General features: G+C 38.8%; 2 protein-coding genes across 9 annotated transcripts in view; both read left to right on the forward strand.

The window, feature by feature from the left end:
- The window catches only part of TTC21B (tetratricopeptide repeat domain 21B), a 39,021-nt gene extending 29,665 nt beyond the window's left edge, over positions 1-9,356 (forward strand). For both annotated transcript variants that reach the window (XM_080399071.1, XM_080399072.1), the window contains 5 exons: positions 258-453; positions 2,219-2,443; positions 4,773-4,893; positions 7,158-7,225; positions 8,151-9,356. In XM_080399071.1, coding sequence (XP_080255197.1) covers positions 258-453; positions 2,219-2,443; positions 4,773-4,893; positions 7,158-7,225; positions 8,151-8,228 — 688 coding nt within the window. In that variant the 3' untranslated portion in view covers positions 8,229-9,356. The remainder of the gene's footprint in view (positions 1-257; positions 454-2,218; positions 2,444-4,772; positions 4,894-7,157; positions 7,226-8,150) is intronic.
- A 3,612-nt stretch (positions 9,357-12,968) lies between these two features.
- The window catches only part of GALNT3 (polypeptide N-acetylgalactosaminyltransferase 3), a 50,780-nt gene continuing 39,450 nt past the window's right edge, over positions 12,969-24,298 (forward strand). For 5 of the 7 annotated variants that reach the window (XM_080399078.1, XM_080399082.1, XM_080399080.1 and 2 more), the window contains exons 1-2: positions 13,350-22,734; positions 24,007-24,179. In XM_080399078.1, the coding sequence (XP_080255204.1) occupies positions 22,226-22,734; positions 24,007-24,179 (682 nt within the window). In that variant the 5' untranslated portion in view covers positions 13,350-22,225. Of the gene's footprint in view, positions 13,082-13,343; positions 22,735-24,006; positions 24,180-24,298 lie in introns of those variants that run through there. The other 2 variants (XM_080399079.1, XM_080399084.1) reach the window with 2 other exon arrangements.

Consider the following 24,298-nt stretch of genomic DNA (forward strand, 5'->3'; position numbering starts at 1 on the left):
ATCCTAGACTGTAATGAGTCAGTCTGAAGCAGAAAATATAGAAGACGCTATCTGGAAGTCCTGGTCACTTGCAGTGGTAAAAACAGCTTATTAGGTTGGAATTGCTGTTGTCACAGAAGAGAATTAATGTTGAATGACTGTAACGGAGCCATTTGTACAAAATGGTATACTTTTAGTATGGAATTGATACTAACTTGTAATTAATCTGGTGTATATTAAAAAGTAAGCTTTTATGAACACTTTCTTTCTGATAACAGTAATTCAACAGAGAAGCAGGAGTCTGTGCAGTTGGCTGTAAGAACAGCAGAAAATCTTCTGAAAGAACTCAAGCCTCAGACCATTCAGGGTCATGTCCAACTGCGAATCATGGAAAATTATTGTCTCATGGCAACCAAACAAAAATCAAGTGTTGAACGAGCACTGAACACTTTCACTGAAATAGTAGTGGCTGAGGTTAGTAGCCTGTCTCGTTGCATCAGTCTTTGTTCATGCTTACTACTTGTTGTTAGGTTTTTTTAACTAGTCTCACAATTTATGTTCAGGAATAGTGGCGTGTCTTAGTCGTATTCATTCTAAGGTTGGGTTTTTTTCCAATTAAAGAATATTTTATGTAAAACTTGGAAAAAAAGACAAAACAGCTAACTGTGCTGGAATAACATCTTTTGGAGGTTTTCAGTTGGATTGCAAATTTATAACTCAACTGAATGCTAATGCTGCCAGTTACTGAAATGTGAATTGGCTGTTTGGTTTGCTTTTTAATTCCCAGTCTCACCAGCAGTGTGTCTGATGATATAAGTCTATGCACTACCTTCATTCTGTAAACAAAAACAATTAAATATAAGCTGCCTTCATGTACTTCATGGCAATTTGACAGAATTTAGATTTCAGGGCATGCTTATCCATCTGCTTAAAATCCATCTTTATGATGGGAATCTTCATTCTTTTACAGCTACTTGTAGTCATTAGCTTTAGGATTAGTAACATATTCTTGTTACCAGCACCTTTCAACATTTAGTCCACCGGAAGGCCAAGGAATACTTAAGTTACTACTACCCATTAACTGTGTAGTAAACTGCTCCTTTGTTGAGCTGAGTATACTGATGCTTATCTTTAGTGTAAAGCAATTATGGGAATCAAATAGCAGACAAGGTGGCCCTCTGCCTCCAGTACTGGCTTCAGAGTCCTGCTCAGAATTGATCTGAGGTCCTGTGAATATTGAATGTTTTTCACATGGTGACAGTTCCAGCAGGAAGAATGCTTCGGTCTATTTAGTCTTCTCTCGAGTTAATAAAATACACATTTTTAATCTCTTCAGAGTTCATGATCCGTGCTGGGTGTGACTATTGAGGGAGGGCAGGGAGGATAAGCTGATCATTATGTGGGAGAGGGATTTCTGGTGGGGTCAGTTTTATTTATTTTTCTTTAAACTCACTATGGCAAGCCTATTTACAGCACAACCCTACGAAGAGGCAGAATACCAATACTAAGCAAGGAACACTGAGGGGAAAAAAAGAAGCTTTTAAGTTAGCTGCTGATGGAACTACTGTCTGTATTCAGGAAGCAGTTTTGGGATGCAAGCCCCATTCTCATATATACACTGCTCTAATAAAGGCAGGATTTTAAAAATCACACTTGCTGCTGCACTACTTACTGCTTGCTTGAGGCTTTTGCGTAGAATGGTGGCTTTTAAGAATGCTGTTTGTTATATGTAGCTTTTGGATATAGGCAGTTTAGACTTACATTTGTAGGAGCTGTAAACCTAATAATACGAATTGGTGTCTCTGTTATTGACGTCTAACAGGTGCTTCTAAAAGTAGAAAATACCACTTGCATTGCAACTTCAAGTGAGTTCAGTTTCTATCTGAAGTATTTATTTGTGTGTCAGAAGGATAGATTTTAGTAGCATCAGAATGGTTCTTGCTGAAATTAAATACTTGTGGATGTTTTCAGCATTTCCTCTCTGAAGATTGTTTTGAGCCCAAACTTATATTCAGCCTTTTAATTATTTAATGTTGTATTTATCATGATTAGTCTCACAGAAATAATCATAGCACTAGATGGAAAATGTGTTGTAAAACTGGATGATCTATCTTTGTTTCCTGAAGTGTAGGTTTTAGTTTAGTATTCAGACACCTGGTGAAAGTCTTATTTAAAAAAAAAAAAAAGTTAAAAGCAAAATAAAAAAGCACCCCTGCAGTCACTATGCTTTTTATTGTAGAAGGATCATATACCAGCACTTTTGGGAATGGCTACAGCCTACATGATCTTGAAACAGACCCCACGAGCCAGAAATCAGTTAAAACGGATCTCAAAAATGAGCTGGAATCCCATTGATGCAGAGGAGTTTGAGAAGAGTTGGCTTCTGCTTGCAGATATATATATTCAATCTGCAAAATATGATATGGCAGGTGAATTATTAAAACGATGCCTTCGTCATAATAGGGTAAGTGAGTGCACGTTAAAAGTAACCTTAGTAACCACCTATTTTAACTCATCTAAATGTTTAGTTTTGCTCTGGAACATGATTTCAAATTGTATTTCTTTTTGCAGTTGCCTGGTGTTTCACTTACTGAGGAGAAGTAGATCAAAACAAGCCAGGAAACCAGCAGCTCTATACTTGTGCTTATTTTTCGTTTTGTCCCTTTTTGCTGGTCACGTTTTCTCCATCTATACATTTCACTTTCCTTAACATGAGGCACGTCCACTAGGCTAGTCTTCCATAGATACTATGTTGCAGGCCAGGTTACTGTTTATAGTGCACACATTTGGTTTAGAAAAGGACTTGGTACTATGTATTTCTTTTTCTGAATTTATCAGTATTGAAGGTGAGGTTCATTATTCAGTCACACTTCTGCAACCCCCTTGAGAGGTAGACATTTTTGAACCTGTACTCTTTTTTTTTTTTTTCTGAATATAAAATTAAGAGGCAGATAGAACACTTCTTGGTGTAATAGTATCATGTACTTTTGCAGAGATGCTTCTCATAATAGGATGTACTCAATTTCATTTTTACAGAAAATTAGTTTGAATTTATTTAAGAAAAAATTCTGCCTTAAAGTCAGTTCCACACTTGTCCAGATGTCCAAGGGAAGTTGCAAAATCCATACCACTGAAGGATAAACACAAGTTATTCTCCCACAATGAGACCTATCTTGAAATAGATGGTCTGTTGAGCAGGTATATACCACAAAGGACATTTATTTTGCAGAATCTCCCAAGCAGCCTTAAAAACTTAGCCTACCAAGTAATTTATTTTCTTCTGAAGAGACCCATGAGGAACTTAGATAAACAAGTTCTGCTTGATAGGAAGGAGGATGGCAAATTAGAAGTCTGCCACTCCAGTTCCTTTACAAAACAGCACAGTGAGGATATTGGCTTTTCTCCAACTTGCATGCTAAGTAGCTGAAAGGAATTGTAATAAACAAATAGATGTTGAATATTTTAGAGCTTAAAATACCTTGTTAATTCTCAAGATGATATTTTGCATGGTACTCTCTCATTTGGAAGATTTGATTAGATTGAGAAAACGCTGTTGTGATGGATTAGTTTTTAGGATTTTTAGCAGTCAGAATTGAATGATGTGGAGATGGGCATATACATATACACACACGATTTAAGTAAATATGTTGAGTGAAAACTTCATAAAAGCCTACTGTCTTGTAATTTGGGTTTGTTTTGATCTTAAGGTTAGTGAGACCCCAATGAGCAGACTATTTCTATGAAATTGGGGAATCTTACTGATTACTCTTCTTGATTTTTAACTTTTTGCTTTGTTTATAACAAGTGAGAAGGGAAATATATTTTTATCCTCATCTTTGAGGCATTCCCATACTGCTTATCCCAGTATGCTGTGATTTGAAAGCTTTTTATCAGTAGATTTTGGAAGCCTAATGGGAAATAGTGAAGTTAAAGGTGGAATGTAATTTATATATCAGCATTTCTTTGCTCTGCCTTTGTAAAAAGGGTGCATATTTTCATAAAAGCCTCATTTTTCGCTTGAAAATATTTAACTTATTGGCAGCATGATAATATAAGCTGTTCACAGTAAGGGCATATAGCAGTTAGGGTTTTTCTTATTTTTGTAATTTTTTTTCCTGCTTTATGTACTAAATGTAAGATTTCTGTATGAATTACTGTATCTTTCACGCTAACTTTTATTACGGAGTTAAATGTATTTATATCTATGCGTAAGAGAAGCAAGGCTAGTATTTTTATGTAGCGCTTAACAGTTTTTTGTAACCTTTCAGATGCTTGGAACCTGCCACTTGGGAGTTGTACAAAATGAAATATTTAATGCTTGGTGTTCTCTTCAGAATATTTGTGTCTGTCTTTAGTTTTAAGTGGAAAATTATGATGTAAAAGAGTTTCTAAAAATAAGGCTATGAAAATTCCTTTTTAAGAAAAAGTTAAACAATATTTGTGGAAGATATAACACTTTCTGGCTGGACTTGAAACACAGCTGCCATAGGGTTGTTATTAACTGAGAGAGGTATCTACAGATATCCTGGAGGCTCTAAACGTTTTTGAAGGAGTACTTGCAGTGATGAACTCTGTACTTAGAGCAACTTAAGAGCTTGCTGTGCAGAATTCCTTATAACTGATTTGTATTACAAATGTTTTAAATCAAGATTATCTTGTTAGCAGTGTTAGTACAAGTATCACTTATGCTTTCCATTTGTACAGATTTGAAGTATTTAAGCAATTAAGCTGTCAGTATTATTATATATAAGCTTACCTAAATAAAATTTTGAATTAATATTTATATTTTGCAGTCATGCTGCAAGGCTTATGAATACATGGGATACATAATGGAAAAGGAACAAGCTTATAAGGATGCAGCAATAAATTACGAGATGGCCTGGAAATATGGAAACCAAACAAATCCAACAATAGGCATGTATATGTAACCTCTAAGTATGATCTCAGGCAGTACAGTAGGAATGAAACAGCTGTCCTTTACTGCAAAGGCTCCTTTTAATTTTCTGTAGAGACAGAGTATGACTGGTTTTCCTTACTTAAAAACCACAGATGTGTGAAGGTGTACTTAACATTCACTTGGAAAGCCCCTGTGGCAAGAGGTAGCAGCTTTATGATACTTCAGAAGTTTCTGCTTACTGTTTTAGTAACGAGGTTTAGTCTGAAAAAGTTATAGTTTGCTCTTTGTGAACAACTTCCTGTATAAGTACAGCATTAATTTTTAATAATGTTTTTATAATAATACGGTATGTACTGTTTATAGGAGAGGACCTTTTATAATACCCAATATATATCTTATGGTGGCAGATCATTGATTTAATTCTTGCATTTTGATAATCGGACAAATTATCTATTTATATGGATATAAGGTTTTATATACGCGAGTAAGGAGTTTTAAAATTATTTAAATTTCTATATATGGTTTAAAAAGTGGAAACTTGGAATACTATTGAGGTTATGATTTGAATGGTTAATAGAAGTCTACACTAAACTGTCACATCTTTAGACTAATTTAATATAGGAAACCCATTATGAAATGGATACATAAGATAAAATGCCCTTCCTTACTCAACGCCTAGAGTGCCTCAAAGTCCCAAGGCTGGTGGTTTACACAAATCCTGTTCCAAGTTTTGGGCTATGTTTGTGGCCTCTCAAAAATGCATGCTGCTTGCTGTTGGTAACCTGTGCCCTTGGATTTTTTGTCCTGTAGGTTTTTTTTAGTGTTGGGGTGAGAGCACCTTTGGCATCAACTGGAAAACCAGTGGGCTTTTTTAACAAGGTTGTAACTGTTATGCATATGAACTGCCATACATTTTGTTTCTTTAACTGTAACTCATGGATGCTGCAATGGCTTGGTTCATGATTTTATCTAATACAGTCTGTAGATTAAAGTAGTGTTTTGTTAATGGAATTAAATGACTTCTGGTTTAGCTTCTGTTTTTGTAACACATTTAACAATATAAAAATGCATGTGCATGTATGGGTTGCCAAAACTAGACGTTACCCTATGTGCTGTGAGTCAAAGAATTAGGAGGGTCAAAGCAAAAGAGGACTTGGATATCAAAATAAAAATAAAAATGACTGACTGAAATCTGACTTAGGTTATATGGGAAAATCTCTAGGTATCAAAGTAGGAGTTTGGACTAATTCCTGCCTCTGTAGACTGACCCATTAATATCTTGGCTAAGGTGTTACAATTGTTGATCAAATAAATATTAGAAAGAGGTTTTAATAGTAAAAACCTATGGTTTCTTGAGAACACAGATAAAGACTTCTTTTGCTATTTTGAAACCCACTAGAGGGTAGGAATTAAATTACAAGATCATTTGGTGTCTAGACAGGAGAATGCCTTAGTGAAGTTTAAACTGTGGAACAATCTTGCATACAGAGAGTATGACATTGAAGGTACTGTGTGTATATTGTTTTCTAGTTTTGCATACAGCATTGTGAGAATTGTCATGTGTCAAAACTAAAATGGTTAAAGCAGCACAAACTGCATCTGGCAAGTAAAACTGTAAACTGGTATTGGTTCCCATGTACTCATTTGCTAGTAAGGATAATTTCATTAAAAAAAAAGATTTAAAATTTAATATTTTGGAAATTGCATGTTTATAATCTCTTTTCCCCTCAGTCCTGATCCCTCTCTGGGTTGATATACTTGAGCTATACTTTTTGTGTTGAAAGTATCAGGCTGACACGTTGCTATGCGGCTAGCCATTTTGTGTGAGGGGTTTTTTTATTGTGGTCTACTGACGGTGGAACAGAATAGCATTTCAGTTTCCCAGTTTGTTGTTGCTATCCTGGTTATTTTTTTTCTTTAATAATGGCCTTTTACAAAGGGACAGTGTATTGTAGATCACAGTGAGAAACTGTGGGGTACCATAGTAATTGAAAGAGGACAACTATTCTGTATTCCCTGTAGTAACACATGCTCTCCAGAACACCTTCTTTTGATCCAGATATAGCTATCAGCGTGTAATGGGCTCTTATTTACTACTTGAAGTGACTTTCAGTAGAAATTTTGATCTCTACATGCTTAGATGAGAGAATACTACAAAAAAAAATGCTAACTTTAGAGATATGCGGTGATGAAAATGAATCTGAATGTGATATTTTTGTTCAATACAGAAACTAAAATTGTTGCCTTATTTTCCCCCCCGCCCCCGGCCTTTTACTTACAGGATACAAGCTGGCTTTCAATTACCTGAAAGGAAAGAGATATGTTGATGCAATCAATGTTTGTCATAAGGTAGGATTTGTATATGTACTTAATATTCTGTCTACTGTAGCAACATTCTTTCACATAATGATCCTTTTTTGTTTAAATTTCTAATATATATGGTTTAATGTCAGAAAGATGCCCTGTTTAATAAGTTTGATTAAATATCCTCTATATAATTTGCTTTATCCTGAGCTCCCACCAGGTAAATAAGAGAAAAAATAGCTGGCTGTCATATGTGAAAGCAGATTCAAATGGCAGCACCTTCTTTCGGGCCTGTGCTTGCAACTTGGTAAATCCATACAGAAGTATAGCTAAAGAAGTTAATCAAATGTTAATATCAGAACACAGTTAGAAAATAACTTCCAGTATTAACTTTGTATGGTCCAAGCACAAATAGAGGAGATGCAGAATAAGTGGAAGGGATACTATTACAGAAGCAGAGTGAACATTATGAATTAATACTTATTAGTATTAATAAATAAATTCATTTGCTCTTTTGGGGGGAAATTGAATGGAAGGATAAGGGAGAGGAGGGAACTGAAGGGCAAGAAGTTGAAGTGGGTATAGTAAGAAAGCCTGAGGGAGTGAAAACATAAGAGCAGTTTTTCTCTGCAGAGAAAGTATACGTAAAACCTTGGAAGCATCTCCAGCGGTCACTGTTCTGAATGCACACATTTCAAGCCACCCAGAGGCTTTAGCCCTTAACCCCTGTGTCTTTTGCACCAAGGTTATAGGGCAGCGTGAAAGGGAAGCAAGGTGTCTTTGATGAAGTTGTTCTTGATCTGTTTATGGTAGTCTTTAGCCACAGTTAAATATTTATGCATTCTTAAAACAAACTTGTCATGTCGTTATTTTAGTTTCAGAAGTGTAAGCTAAGCTCAGTGATGAGGGGGATAACCAGACACAGTATTCTTTCCCTTCAGAAATTTTGGGTGGTTTTGTCTTTTGACAGGTCCTTGAAGCACATCCAAACTATCCAAAGATTAGAAAGGAAATACTTGACAAGGCCCGTGCATCACTAAGAACATGAAGGTTTTTGGGGGTTTTTTTATGGTTCGTGGACTTGTTTAATCTGATTTTGGAAACTGTGAATAAAATACTGCAGTGACAGAGCCCATCTCATCATAAAAGTATTGTGAATTATTAATTTAATTGTACTAGAGATCTGGATTATTTTCAAGAAAAATCTGTAGCCCTGAAAGAAATTGTATTTACTCTCTCTCAGGAGAGAATACTGCTTACATGTGTGCTATGTAAAGTTTCACTGTAATCAGCATTATAAAAATGTTTTAAAGCATGAAACTATTTTGTTTTGTCCATTTGAAATAGGCTAGGTTGTTTAGAGTGCTATCTAGTGCAGGTGCATTGTTAAGATGCTGGATTTCAGTTCATGTAAAACATTTATTCATAATTACAGTGTAATCTTTATTACTACAGGCAGATTTCTAAAGCATGGGGTTTTATTCTTACGTTTATTATAAGCATGCTTTATTTTTTTTAATCTTGAAAAACCAGCTGTATACATTGTTCTCTGTTAAACTTACATCTTAATGAAAATCTAATATTTAAAATTAAGACCTTATGTAAATACTTAGTAAAAGTTTTTGTAGATCATGCAAGTCTTACGCAGAATTTATTTGCTACTCATGCGGTGTTATCCACCTGTCAGACTTCCCTGAGGAGAAATGTTTGGCACTTCTAATTTAAAGACTTCGGTTTTTCAGAGTTGTATGTGTAGGCAGTACAGTCATATGTGCAGAAGTTAGCACTCATTTTGTTTAATCCATATAAAACACCTTTATCGAGAAATTGTTTTGTATACAGGGGATTATGATCTTGTCTCACATACAGAATGTACCTGTGGATCTTTAAGGAAGCAACAGCATGTCATGAATGAATGAGAGGAAGGAGAAGGATCAGGTTTTTCTCAGTGACGCAGAGGTTTTGAAAAAACAATTGCCTAACAGAAAACACTGTTACACTGCTGTATTTTGTTTTCAAACAGCACTTCTGTTGTATGTATCTGACTGGAAAACTAATGTTTTGGCATGAAAAGAGAATTTTTAATACTAGTCATTACATTTCTTAATATAACATTTCCTCCTTTAGATAATTCTAGCTTTCCATGTTGATGTTGTATAAAGTCACTGTACTTTGATTCTTTTGGGTTTCTTTTTTAAAACAACTGAATGTTAAGGCTACGAAAGAGAGCCTCTTTATAATTGTATCTAATATTGCTTATCAGTAACTCGGTGCTGTATCTTGGGTGGTTGTTTTTCCTTGTTTCCTAAATAGATCGGCATGCATTACTTACACAATGATGCTGCCTACTGGTGGTTTCCAGGCTCTGCATTCCAGTAACTTTTTTGAGCTGTTGGTCAGGTAAACTGAAATTAATAACGTATCTCAGGACTATAACACTTCTACAAGATTTGTGTGAATATTAGAATTCAGAAAAGACCCAAATAAGCGGCCTCTGCTTCCCTAGGGAACTTTGAAACTTTTTCTGCAGCCTTATCCCTTCTGTTTGAGCGCCGGCAATAAGTGTGTTTGTAACTATACCAGGCACAGTGTGGGCTCCCTGGTTTTTGCCTGCAAGTTGTGCAGCGTGGTAGAGTTCTGAGGAGGAAGGTTTAGGAGACTGGGGAAAAACTGATGGTATAGGAGTGCAGTGAAGAACATGGAAGGTTCTGGAAAATGCTGAGGCTGGGGGAAACGATAAGGGAGCTGGGCTGTGGGGCTCAGTAGGCTATGAATTCTTAAACTATGCTGTTCGGGATTTTGGGGTTTTTTTTCCCCACTGCTAAAAGAATAAGTACGTAGGTCTTACCAAGGCAGTCTCTAGTAAAACAACATTTCTTTGTACACAGCCCTATTCATAGAGGATAGATGTGGTTTTACTTCCTCGGTAGCATTGGAGTAATATTTAGCTGAAGTTCAGAGTAAAACCAGGCAGTTTTATACAGATAGATGCAAGATCTTCTCAAAAAAGGCAAGACTAACCTGCATCTACATCTACTTTGTTTTTGTCATGAGCATAAGATGGGCATTACCTTTCATAAGATGGGTAACAGATTTGGTCACGGCAATGATAATAAGATACAGAAATTAGTTGATAGAAATTGAACTGAGTATTTGAGCATTTGTGGCTGACTTTTGGTGAAGAGTTTAATTCGTATACCATGCAGGTAAAAATATTTCTGCATTCCCATTTGCCATCTTAAGCATATCTAGCCAGTAGTGTCTTTTTGTAGATGAGGTCTTTAAAACAAAGAACACAAATGTGGCATATCTTTGGATTTCAATGTAAAAAACAAAAAAAATACGGTGGTTATAAGTAGTCCTTTAGGGAAGAATCTTACATTAGTATAGTAGCCCCAGAAGAAATAAATGGCCTTTCCATTTCCCTTCTGGTTTATATAAGCCAATTCAAGTTTTCCTGTCCTTACTAAATCCTTTTTTACTTTCTTTGAAAAAGGAAAGTCTTTGTTTCATTTCTCTGTAACTGATTGAAAGTGTTAATTTCAGCTTTCCTTCTGCTTTTACAGTTTCTTATTTTAAAAATGCATGTCCTGGTAGTCTGCGCTTTTTTTTTTTTTTTTTTTTTTTTTTAATTAGCCTCTTTCTTAATAAAGAGTTCTGAATGGAAGAGACTCCTGGGATAGAGGGGAGTCAGTAATGCTAATTTCAACAAGCTGCAGTCTTTAGTGTAGTGTTGCTTAGCAACCCATCTTCCAGTTTTGCCTTTGGTGAATAAAGGAGGAGAGTGAAGCTGTTGTTTCTATTGATTGATTCATTCACTGAAACTGGAAATCAAACAGTCTTGTAGCCATAGCAGCATAAGCCCTAGGTGTTTCTTCCTCTCTTTGCTTGTTCCCTTTTCTTCTGCAGGTACAGAATGCATGGAATATCTTGTGGAGGATATGTAAACATTTCTGGTGACAATATACTAAATAATACTTCCATTTTAATTCCCTACTGCTTTTTTCAGTGTCATACCATTATCAGAAAGGTGGTCTAGAAAGTATTATTAGGTAAAATAATCAGTATAATTAGCTAAAATGACTAAACTAGCAAGACTCATAGAAAAATATAGAAGAAGTAATTTGTGGATTTTTTTCTCATTTTTGGAGTAGGTTTGACTACTGTGAGTCATTTCTCAAACATGGCTACAGCCATTTTCAGAAAGGCTCATACATGAGGCAGCTCTGATTTAGTAACTTAAACCTTTATCTTGTTACTCATTAGATGAGTGAGTAGTTCAAAGAGACTTTATAGTGTTACAGAATTTGCTGCAAATTTTCTGAATTAATTATCTTTGAAAGTGGTCCAGGAGACATTTCAGGGAAGTCTTGATAGTGGGGGTGGATTCTGGCTCTTTAGAAGTTGACCATAAAGACCTCATAGTGTGTTCCCTATACAATGCTGAACAGGGAAAAATAGGAGAAGAAATTATGGAAAAATTTTGCCAGCAAGTACTTCTCCATCAGCTTGCGACTATGCCACTTTTTAAAGTAAGATTGCTATTTTGTCAGCTTAGGCTCCTTACAACTGTGACTTTGATTTCTGGCTTCATTCACCTCTTGCTTAATCTTGCAGCAAAATTGGAACCTTACATTTGTGTGGTTTTTTAAACATTGACCTGCCTTAAAACTTTTTGAATTGGGCCATTACTGCAAAAATTACATGTTTTTATCTCTGCTAAAACTTGATTTGCTAATTGTTACATGCTGCTGCTTAACAGAGGAGCTAAGACAGTGGTCTGTCTTGTTCTGAAGTATGGTGTTTTTTAAAGTACGCCTGTTCATGCAGGCTTTATTCTGGAAAACGGCAGCTTTCTAAGTGTTCATACTCGAAATTTGCCTTACTTGAATTTTGTGCTATGAAAGGGTGACCACGGGCAGTGCGTGCCTTGGGTGGCGCCGAACTCGCTACAGCTTCCAAAGGTATAAGGAAGGATTTCAACACGCTAAAAATAGCAGGACATATTCATTGTGATTAATTCCGGTCAAAATATTCATTAAGCGTTCCTGGGGAAGGTGAATTCAGTTATAATAGTGGTATTAACATTTTTGTCACTGCTGTAGAATCAGCACCACGCGTTTGCTGAGCTCTGTAACTGCCTGCGGGTCAGCTCCTGCCAGGGCGCCCTCGGAGCGCTGTGATTGCGCTGCTTTTGTGTGGAAGGAGGAAGACTGCTGTGTTCAGGGAAGCTGGGAGCAAACCTGTACGCCGGTAACTATTTTCTGCCCGCCATTAAAGCGTGCTTGCCTAGAAGAGTGGTTCTGCTAGGCTGAGCCGGGGTTAGCCGGGCCGGGCCGGGGGCGCGGTGTCCTGCCGTGGCTCTCAGACCGTGATCTCACGGCGCAGGGATGTTGCGGTCAGGCTGCCGGCACCGTGCGCTGGGGGCGCTCGGTCCCCCGCGGCGCAGAGGCCGTAACACCCGGGGGTGCCGCAGGACGAACCGCGGCCCGGCCCGGCCCGGCTGCGCGCGGGGTGCGGCTGCCCCCAAACGCCGTTTTCTTGCGGGCACGGCGGGCGCAGGGGCCGTGCTGAAGCCTCCTGTCCCCCGCCGGGGGCCCTCGCTCCCCGGGGCGGCGGGCGCGCGTTCCCCCCCCCCGCGCGCACCTGGGCGCCAGGTGAGGGCGGGGCGGGGCGCCAGGTGAGGGCGGGGCGCAGGCGCAGCCCCCCCCCCCCCCCCCCCCCCCCCGCCCGCGCGCACCTGGCGGCCGCCGAGCGGAAGCCGCGGCAGCCCGCCCGGCTGCAGCCTCCTCGCGCCGTGGGCGGCCTCGCGGCCGGGGCGGGACGCGGAGGGCGCCGCGTTCTCCCGTCCCCGCAGCCGTTCGCACGGGCGGCGCCTTCGCTTCTCTCCCGCCGGACGAGGTGAGTGGGGGAGCCGCCGCGCTGGGGGAGCCCGCTGGCCTGACGCCCCGCTCGGCGGGGGACCGCGGCCGGCGGCGGGGCAGCGCCCGGGGCCGCTTCTCCGTTCGCCGCCGGCTGCGCGGGTGCGCCCGGCGCGGGGCACAGCGGGCGGGCGGGAGTCGGGGGTGGGGGGGTGGGGGACGTGCCGTGGCAGCCGCCAGGCTGGGGCCTGCTGCAGGGTCCCCCTCGGCCGCCCCTTCTCACGCGCGCGCCCCCCGCCCCGCGCGCGGCCCCCGCGCTGCTCCCAGCGCAGCCGGCCCGGGGGCCCGGGACATCCCGGCCCTGCGCGCCCCGCTCGGGGCAAACGTGGAACGGGGCGAGGAGCCGCGGCCCCGGGGAAGGGCGCTGCTGCCCGGCAGCTGGGCAAACAGGTCTCCGGGAAGCGCTGGCCACCAGCCGGATGCGCTGGCCAAACCCGGCGTGTTGACCGAGGGAGTTGTCCCTTGCCACGTACGGAGCCGCCCAGGCGTTTGCCCGCGGTACCGCGCTGATGTGATAGCAGCGGGGCGGCGACAGTTTGATCGGGTGTGTTGCCAGCTTCCTCCGGGAGGTTTCAGCCTCTATCAGGTGCTTTTAAATTGCCAGATTAACAAACTGCCGGAGAAATGCGACAGCCTTCTACGCAGCAGGTGACAGTGCTTATGAATATTTTCTTGGCTCTGGAGAACTGACTGGAAAAAGGAATTGTAGCATAGGTAACCTTAGTGTCACAGATTTATTTCTTTAATTTCGTGTAAAATATGCTTGTACAAAGAAGAACTTATTAATACACGGGTTTTTTATTAAATAAAAAAATCTTACCAGAAATACAAATTTTATGCATGTATTTCTGTAGCGTCTTAAACGTTAGTCTTCTGTACAAAACGTCTTCTGTTTAACAAATTATAAATTACGTTAATCGGTTCAGTCGTGAGTAAAGGCAGTGTCGTGCTGCTGTGCTGAGTGGCAGAGTTAGACTGAGCAACTGAAAAGCCAGCTATGGCTTTGGGTTTCTTTTTTTAACTAGGTTTTCCCAGTGGCCTTGTCAGTTTGGCATCTGCTACTCTCATCTCAAGGCTTCTCAATAACGTAGCAAAGTAAAAATTAAGTTAGTTATAGAGAGCCCAAATTGCTGGTTTTGTTGCGCTGTGGGAAGCGGCAGCAGACCATTTTTCTCCTCGTAACCGCTACTGCCATTTAACTTTGCCTCTTTTTTGGGGCTGGGGTAATACCAGCAGTAGCCTGGATGTCTTGACTTCTGTCAAAACAGGGAAAAGGTATAATTGTTCTCTGTGACGTTTCCCCAGAGTCTGTGGTTCTAGGTGACAAATTCAGACGTTTCTTTTTGTTTTGTATAAAGTTGTTGCCTGGGCTGTCCTTTCCAAGAGCTGATCCCCAGTGCAGGGCTCCCCCTTTCTGTGGAATTAACGTAGAGAATCCTGCTGAGGGTATCAGTTGCTGACCAGGTTCTTGGTGGCACTAGTGAGTATCTACTTCTAATCTGCTCGTTTCTGTGCTTATCTTCTAGATGAACTGAAAGCACCCCAAGTTTCTAGACCACAAGGGGCTACATTTTGGCCACTCCTGTAAAGCACGATTTTACTCGCTTGTTGTCTGTCTTGCCGCTGTCTTGATTTTTTTTTTTTTTTTTTTCCTGAGATTCACTGGTATCATGTGCCATAGGAAATAGTGCTGCTTACAAACAGAAATCATGTTGCAAAACTCCTGGTGGTGACTTAGTAATTAAATTCTTAGGTCAAATGATTATTTGTTGTTAGGTAACATTATTCAGCACTGAATTGTAGCTGGAAAAGAGCCAGTCAAGCTGGGGGGAGGAAGAAAGCGAAGACACAGTGAAGACACCTCATGGAGATTCTGATAAAGATTAGTTTAGCAGTCGCTGACTCAATAAACTTCAGGAAATCTCAAAAAATCCATAAGGAGACTTTTGATGCTTTACACTTACTATTTGAACAAAAGTTCAAGGCCATTTAGGGTGTAAAACTGTGATTTCAAGCCTCGCTTTTAATATTCAGATGCTTTTGTTATCTTAGAAACATTACTACAATCAGGAAAACAAAACAAAAAATTCCCTTGATTATGATTCAGAGGTTGTTTTCTGGTGCTTCAGTGAAAATCGGACACTAAGTCTTCTATGTTAAAACAGTGCTTTACAGCTGCTATGGTGCTCACTTGTCATCATGGTATTTTAGGGACAGTCTAAAATGATTTTAATGGAGGCCCAAATCAGTCTGGCCAAGAAAAAAAGGAAGCTGCAGAGCTGAGTGAAATTTAAATTTGAGTTCATGCATGTTTATAGTCCCAGGACTGTAAAAATAAGCCATAAATAGTTTCTATAATATATGGTTACTGTGTGCCTTTCATATGCTATCTGTTGTCACAGGAAAGTATGTTTCTGCCTGTCAAGCACAGTGCATAGCTGTAGAAAAATAGTAGTTGTGCTCATTTTGAAAGAATTTTTGGAAGCACTTCCGTTAAGAATACATAGAAGGAGTATTTGGGGGGGGTTGTATTTATTTTTTTTTAATCTCAAAGAAACTGCAGAAGAAGATTGGTTACAAAGTTATATTCTAGCTAGGGGTTCTGGGTTGCTGCTGCTGCTCTGAATTTCTTCGGCTTGCTGTGTTAACGTCCAGTTACAGCTTCTGAATTTTCTGTAATAATCACTGGGACAGTTTATGTCCAGTCTTTGCTAGAATGATCTGTGTTCCTAAAACTAAGACTCAGGAACTGAATATGTTCTGTATTCCTCTTGTAACTTACTTTTTTCAGTAGAACCACATTTCCACTGGCTGAGCTTCAAAGAATGTACCCAGAGGAACAGTATCTGGGGTTTGTGAATCTGTATTTCTTTTAGTTGCGTGCGCCCTATCTAGAAGTGTATTCAGTAGGAATTCTTTAGTGGAACAGATAGGCAAGTATCTTCTGTTGCAAGTGTAGAGATAGAAACTGGTCAGCTGATTCTCTTTCTCTTTTTCATGTGAAGCCTTAATCTTCAACTTCTATACGCTTCATTTTATGATTTGTTCCTTTATTTAAGCTAAGGGCTAATATTCCTGTAAACAGAAGCATAGTTTGGTAAACTTACACAACTGTTTGTTTTCCCCAAATTCTGAAGTGCTTTTGAATGTTTTTGATTTATGGAGAGCCTTTGTAGTCCATATTCATTTAAACCTGTATGAAAAGTTCAGGACAAATTAGGTGTTTCTTAGTCTGTCACAGGAGGTGGTAGTGTGAGTGTATGTTCTTCTGGGACGTACCTCTAGGAAGTGGAATTTGTTCAGTGATTTATTATTTTATTTTGCTGGTAGAAAAAAAGTGCATGGTGGTAGAAGACGAGAACATCACTGACCAAACTGATTATTTCAGTAGCTAATGTTTTATTAACTTTTACATTCATGCAAAGGAAACAAAATGAATTTTATGTTCAGAAATGCCAGTGGTGAAAGTAGACTTCTTACAGGTAAATTATTCCAATGCATGTAATTGTGCATCTTTGGAAGATGTTTGGTAACTTGGTGAGAACAGTTGATTATGAGTGTGAGGTCTTTTTTTTTTTTCTCCTAAAGAATTTGTTCAGTGTTTCTGTTCACACCCACTTTCTGATCAAGGTGACATTACAGTCTTGATGGAGGGATTGTATGCTTAGATAGTAAGAAATAATAAGACAAGCTTTTTAATGAAGCTGTTCTTCTGGAGTTACAGAAGGAGTTAGATCAAGGGTGGAGCAAAATTGTGTAGTTAAATAGTTGTGATTAGAATAATTCTGAAGGGTTTTTTCCCTATTTTTATCTTTTTTTAGGTTTTTTCCTTAACTTTATTTAGTATTTTTTGCTTAGTATTTTGTATTTTAAATTTTTTTTATATTCCATAAGCAACACTCTCAGGAAACATTAGGACCCTGTTTAGAAGTCAGATATAAGAAAAATAGATTATAAAACAGTTTTATTAAAAAAAAAAAATGAGGTCAAGTATATTGTTGATACTAACCCCAATACGTTTCTCCTCACTGGCATGGTCTGAAAGAAGAATTTATGAAGATTTGGGTTATCTTGACACTATTTTATTTTTTTTAAATTATTGTCTATGGTGTTGTTCAGACCAAGCTAACAAAAAGTCAGTTTTCTGCATATTGGCTACTGTAGTGAGGCTTTCTTGTAAGCTGGAGTTTTTGCAGACAGTGACATCAGAGTTAGTGGGTGGCATAATGTAATATAGGCTGTGTATTGAATTCACACACCACCCATGTGATGTGGTTTGAAGCAGTGTGGCAGCTGCTTTTTGGCACTTCTAGAATATTTTTGTAGTACATATTGGTTTTCTGGTTATTTTCTTCTTTAAAGAAAAAAATCCCTGAAATCCAACTTCTGATGTTTAGGGCTAATTATTTTGAAGTGCTGTAAGAATCCACAGTGCTGTTAGTGAAAATAATACTAATGAATAGAAGATTAAACACTTCGCTAAACAGTCACCTCGGGGAGTTTAATCATGCCACATATTTCTTCAGCATGTCCTGGAGGATGGAACAGTAGCTTGGTCTGTGCTTACTCGCATTGCTATGCCATAAAAACGTGTAAAGCATTTGTGGGGAATAAAGATTGTATTTCTGACTACAAAATTATCCTGGTAAAAATCCTAAGGAAGATACAGCTTTCAGGGCAGAAGTACTTTGGACAATGCAGTCTGTGTTCTGGAAACTGCTACTATTTTATGTGACAAAGAACTCTTCTCTTATTGTAAACAATAACCCTGTCAGACATTCTGTCAATAAATCTACACTTGGCATTTGTCTAGATTGAAGTTTGCTGTATGCTTGTGGCAAACAAGCCTGTGTTTGTCCACTTCACCTTTGCTGCACATACTATCTCGAGGCTATCACTCGATCCTTTCTTTAGGAAAGAAACATCACTTGCCCTCGTTTCTGTGCACAGTATGCTGCCACGTATGCTGCTGCTGTGTACTAATCCACATTGAAAGGGTTAAGTTCTGTTGCACAACCCACCTAACTCAGGTGAGTTGCCTTTTCATTTCTAGGGACAGACACATTTCACCTGTGTGTTAGGGCAGACTGCTGGAGTTGCACCTGAGCAGCCAAGACAGATGTACCCAATACAAGGAAATAGGTTGTCAAAGAGAAGTCAAAGTATATGAAGAAAAAAGTTAATATAGTTACATAGGAAAACAAATCTGAATAAATGGCTCTATGTTCTTGGTTGGTCATTAGGTCTGCTTGTTATAGCCTGTAATGACTTACTTTTCTGAAGGCAGATGTATGTAAAACACTGGTAGTACAAGAAATATTTGGAATGCATTTTAGATTTTGGTTATTTTGATATACAGATATCTTGACTGTTGTGTTGCTCGTGGGTATTCTAAGCATTTGTATATACTCAATTTGTGCAGGAAACAATCCCAAATGAAGATACTAGTGGTTTAGTTTAAGTTTTTGGTAAAATGTACATATGTACTTTTGATGTTTTGTGAAGAGTAGGGGTTAGTGTGTCAGCATCAAAGCCAGCAGCAGCAGATGTCTGAAGTGTATGCTAAAAATCTGTGGAAGAAATCTTTGGCATCTTCTAGTTCATTTTTCTTTTTTGTTGCTGGAGACAAGCCAAGGTTCATGTAGTGAACAAAACTAGAAAAAATTGTGACATAGTGAGAGTAGCATAAGTAAATATTGTTGTGTTAATTGAAATGGCAATCTAAGTCTCAAAGTAATTGTTAAATTAGTTAAAAGATTTCTCTGATACTAAGGCAGATAACAGATATGTAGCCATACCATGTAATTTTTCTACCCTTTGAGTAGTCTCATGCCAGCTCATTAAAAAAAACCAAAGAAACAGTTGTAAACAGTTGACTCAAATACTGATTGAGTTCTTAAATTTAAGCATAATTTCAGTGTAAAACTGTCAATGTTACTACATAGAATTAACTTTAACCTCTCTTCTCTTGACACATCTTACACCATCATGTTCATTAAAGCTTAACCTTTCTCTTGGTGTGGACAAATTTAAGTCTTTTTACAAAGACAAAGAAGCCTAAGAAGTTGGAGAACATTGCATGTGTAGTGATACAAAAGAAATTTGACGACAGCAGTGTTTGGAAACAAACCAACTAGCCCACCAGTGCTATTGCCCCCCTCCCCAGGTGTTTGCCTTATTGACTATGCTTGATGATTGCTTGGAGATGAAGAAGTTGCCAGACCTCTCTTACAATATTAAGTACTTCAAATATACAAAAAAAAAGATATGTTTTCTTTTTTTCAGTTTGAGGAAGATATATTTATATTGCTCATTGATTCCTAGGCTTTAATATTTACTGATATCATACGTGCTTGTGCATGGTGCACTGAGAAACAGTAATGTGATTTTCTTTTTTACGGTGTTACAAAAACATTCCTGGTTAACCGGTTGCAGAGGCTGTAGACTCAGGCAGAGCCCTCGCAGATGAAGCAAGGGTAGTTTTACAAGTTACAGTCATCTTGCTGGGTGCTGATCTGTACGTGTGCTTAGTGTTTTTGGGGCAAGATTGGGGGGTGGGGATGACTGCAGGGGAAACCTGTGTGAGAAGAGACAGGGGGTTAGCCCCATGCTGGACACACACAGTCAGTTCCAGCCAGCTCTAAAATGATCCCACGGCTGGCCAAAGCTGAGCCACCCATTGTAGCAAGTGGTACCTCTGTAATAAGGTATTTAGGAAAGGATAAAAAATGCTGCACAGCAGCTGTGACAGAAACAACCTGCGGACACCAAGGTGACACCAAATGAAGGAGAGGAGCTCTGCTAGGCACGCAGCAGATATTCCCCTGCAGCCCATGGAGAAGACTATGGTGAAGCAGGTTGTCCTGCTGCAGCCCATGGAGAAGACCATAGTGACAAGATGTTTCTCTGCAGCCCATGGAGGGCCATGCTGGAGCAGATACCCACACTGCAGCCCATGCAGGAGCAGGTGGATATGGCCTGGAGGAAGCTGCAGCCCATGGAGAGCCCATGCAGGAGCAAGATCCTGGCAGGAACTGCAACCCATGGATGACCCATGCTGGAGCAGTTTTTGCTGACATACTGTACCCCACAGAGAGGACCCATATTGGAGCAGGGGAGAAACATGAAGAGGCAGGAGTGGCAGAGGTGAAGTGTTAAGGGATGAAGTCATTCTCCATCTCTTCTATAGCACTTGGGAGAAAGGAGGTAAAAGAGTTGGGAATGAAGGGGTGAAGTTGAGCCAGGGAGTGGTGATTTTAGTTTTGTCTTTCTTTCTCACTATCTTACTCTATTTTTATTTGGCAATAAATTAGATTCATCATCCTCGAGTCTGTTTTCCCCACAACAGTAACTGGTAAGTGATCACGCTGTCCTTGTCTCAATCCATGTGCGTTTCCATCTTACTTTCTCCATTGCTATGTTGAGGAGGGGACATGAGAGAGTGGCTGGGTGAGTGTCTGGCAGCCAGCCATGATCAACCCACCAGACATTGTGAGAAAACAAGGCTTTTTTTAATCTGACAGTTTGTTAAATTGGTTGCAATCCTTTCACCAGGAAAGAAAGTTTTTATTCTTAGTGTTGCAGTGTATAGGTATCCGTACTGTAGAACGTTTTTTTCAGCACTAAAGAAAAATGGGAAAATAGTGTGTGAGACAGAAGTGAACTGTATTTTCTTTATGGATTTTCTTGGAAATTGTGAGCCTTGTGAAGCACATTCTTGGTACCTTTTAGTATCCATATAGCGATGCTGTAATGAGCTTCCCTTTGCATCCTTATAACAATAGCTCAGTGGTAAAACTACTGTGGTTTGAATGTATGGGTTTATTAAAAAAGCTGACATAAGCTTTGAAATAAACTATAATGTGAAGACGTCGGGATTCTTAACTTATCCTGCAGATTCTTGAAGGAAACCAGGTGAGTTTTTTTCCTGTTTTCTGTAAGTTATATCTCTTCCTGAGTATATGTTATTCCAGTTAAGAAATACAGAATTTATTTGTATTTCAAAGGATGAATTAGAAAAGTAGGTTTTTGGTTGGGAATTAATTGTGCTTTTATCTAAATGCTGCTTATTTCTTTCTTCAGTTCACATAAATGTAACTTCCACAAAAATAAAGCTGTGCTTTGAATTTAGGCTGGTTGCTATTTTTCCTGTTCTTGTAAACTGCCAATTTTGCAGACAGAATTTAATTCAAATCGCTTGGATTCTGATAGTCCTCAAAGGTTGTTCATAGTTCCTCATCTTTGAAAGCCACTGAATAATTGGTTGTCTGTGAAAAAAAAATAGTGGCAGAGTTCCTGAAAGAGGAGAGCTCTTTGACATGTTCTCTTGATGAGTTGCAGCAGCACATGCCAGAAAATGCAGTACAAGTGAATGAAATAATATACAGAATGATTATTTGATCCTCAGGCTAAATTAACCTATTCCAAATTACCTGTATTAAGGCCGAATTGAACGTGTATACTAGATTACTAAACTAAAAGTTTCCCACTTGAAGTCTGATTACTTGTTTGTTTTTTTTTTTTCAAATATTGGAAATTGCAGAATTCTTGAAATAAGTTGGTTGAGAAGTCCTTTTTGTCTTTATAGTTTGCTTTTTATGTGGATCTTTCTTACGTGTAACTTGAACTTACCATATTGATTCCATGTTTTCCTTCTATCCCATCATTGAACTGAAATTCCCTACCTCTGTAAGACTTAACACTTTCCTTTAATTTTAAACAACTTAATTTTAAAGATTTGGCAGAAAATTAACGTGAGGTAGTGGCATTGTGTCGAAATAGTGTTTTATTCTTAGTGGTATGCCTGCCTTCCGGTTCTTCTATTTGAAGTATATTAAAGAAACTTCAAGCAAATGTGAAACAAAAACCAGGGGAAGTACATCTTTGGTATCTTATAGATAGGTTTGATATATCTGTATGTGAAGGACTCATAATGTTTGACAGTTGGGTGTTGTGATCTAATTCCTGGCCATTAACTTCTTGTGGTTTTACATCGTTGAATATACTAGATGTTTAAACTAATACTTTTTGTTTTCATTTACAGGTGCTATAATTTCAAGAAATGCTGTGAACTATTGAAGAACATAATTTACAGAAACTCTTGTGATAATTTTTTAAAACTAAAATGGCTTTGAAAAAAACACCTAAACTATTCAAGAAATTATTTTTTCACTGGAAACTTTGGAAGTTTAGCATTATTGTGTTTGTCTTTCTGATATTTTTATTTTTATTACAAAGAGAAGTGGGTATTCAAGACTTTAAAGATGAGAGGATTGAGCCAGTTGTTGGAAAGAAAAGTCATGTATTAGGTCTTGTGTTAAATGCTATGAACAATATCAAAGGTGCGAAGCCAAAAATGCAGATAAAAGCACCTGTTAGACAAACCAAGATTCCTGGAGAGAGACACTGTTTGCCAGGACACTATACTGCAGTGGAACTAAAACCCTTTCTGGATCGCCCCTTTCAAGATCCTAATGCTCCTGGAGCTTCTGGTAAAGGATTTAAAACCATCAATTTAAATTCAGAAGAACAGAAAGAAAAACAGCATGGAGAAGAAAAACATTGTTTTAATGCATTTGCAAGTGATAGGATTTCTTTACACCGAGATCTTGGACCAGATACTCGACCTCCTGAGTATGTTGAAATGTGTATGTCCTGATAGTTACAAATCTGTTGGAAATGCAGACTGCAAAGGGATTTCACTTCAGCATTACATGGTAGTTTAGGAAAGCCTCCTAGCTATACATAATGATTGGCTGTACATAATGATCCACAGTGCCAAAGCCAAGAACGTTTAGAAAGGCTCACTTCTTTCATGGTTTTGAATTCAAAGTAACCATATTTAAATAAGGTTTTCTTGTTTTGCCTTTAAGCTACAATTTCTGAGTGACTTTCTGGAAGCCTGCTAAGTTTTACTTAGAAGAAAACTAAAAATGTGGTTTAAAATTTTCCCGATTTAAACAACCACCCACCCCCTTTTTTGTTGTTGTTTTTGGTTTTTTAGTATTCAGTGTTAATAAAACCACCAGCATAATTTAATAAATTAGGAATTGTAAACTGTTGAACAAGGCAACGGAACAGCTCAGCAATCTTGTATTGAAAAGACTGTATTGACTTGTAGTGAAGACTGTAGGACATGGATAGAGTGGGGTTTTGGTTATGAGCAGTCTCTCACTGTCAGATTGTATGTTCTCAGCTCTGTGCCACAAGTGACTAATCTTACTGAGCTGCTGCTGGTAGGATGAGCATCACGTTACATGTGGCGTAACCTTTGCTAGAGCCTAACTGGTGAGTTTTCACCTGTGCATTTTGTGAGGCAACACCTGTGATAATTACCCTGGGGAGTCTTCTAGTCTCTAAAGTTGACACTTTAAAGTCTCTGGCTCTGTTCAGAATACATCAGTCTTGAAAAACTGTGGGTTAAAAATTGTTTCCCTCAAATGGGATATGCTGTCCTAGGGATTATATGGTATTTCTACAGAATTTTTAAGTTCTGAATTAATATGTTCCATTTTTTCCTTCTAATAAATATTATTCTCTGTATTTTGAGGTTTTAACAGTAATGGTGACTTAGTCTGATTCTGCAGCTCAGTATCTGCAGCTGTCAATAGAATAACATTTTTTTCTGAAGAAGACCTGAGTGCTATATGAAATGTACTCAAATGTTTGTGAGACAGAAGCAGAAATGAGTCAGTTAAGTGAAATTCTTGTTCACCATATTTTTTAAAAAATATTTTGTACAGTTGGAGCACCTGCCTTTGCACTCCAAAACTGGGATAGAAAGTGGAAAAGCTGAAATATTTATGTCCATACTTACAAAGCTTTGTACTAGAAAGAATTTCTTTTAAGAGTCTGAGTCAAAAATTTTTGTCCATTTTGTAATATTTGACACTTTCTAATCTGTAGATGTATTGAACAAAAGTTTAAGCGTTGCCCGCCATTGCCAACCACAAGTGTTATAATAGTTTTTCATAATGAAGCATGGTCCACTCTGCTCAGAACTGTTCACAGTGTGATGTATACATCTCCTGCAATACTGCTAAAGGAAATTATTTTGGTGGATGATGCCAGTGTAGATGGTAAGTCTTTCTAGTACCTCTCTTCCCCACCCCCCCCCCCCCCCCCGCCCCCCAGTAATTTGTCATGTTAGGATTGCAGATAAATTGATTAAAAGAGGGTATCTCTTTATTACTATTAA

Source organism: Falco punctatus, assembly GCF_963210335.1.
Source record: "Falco punctatus genome assembly, chromosome: 8".
Taxonomy (NCBI): Eukaryota; Metazoa; Chordata; class Aves; order Falconiformes; family Falconidae; genus Falco; species Falco punctatus.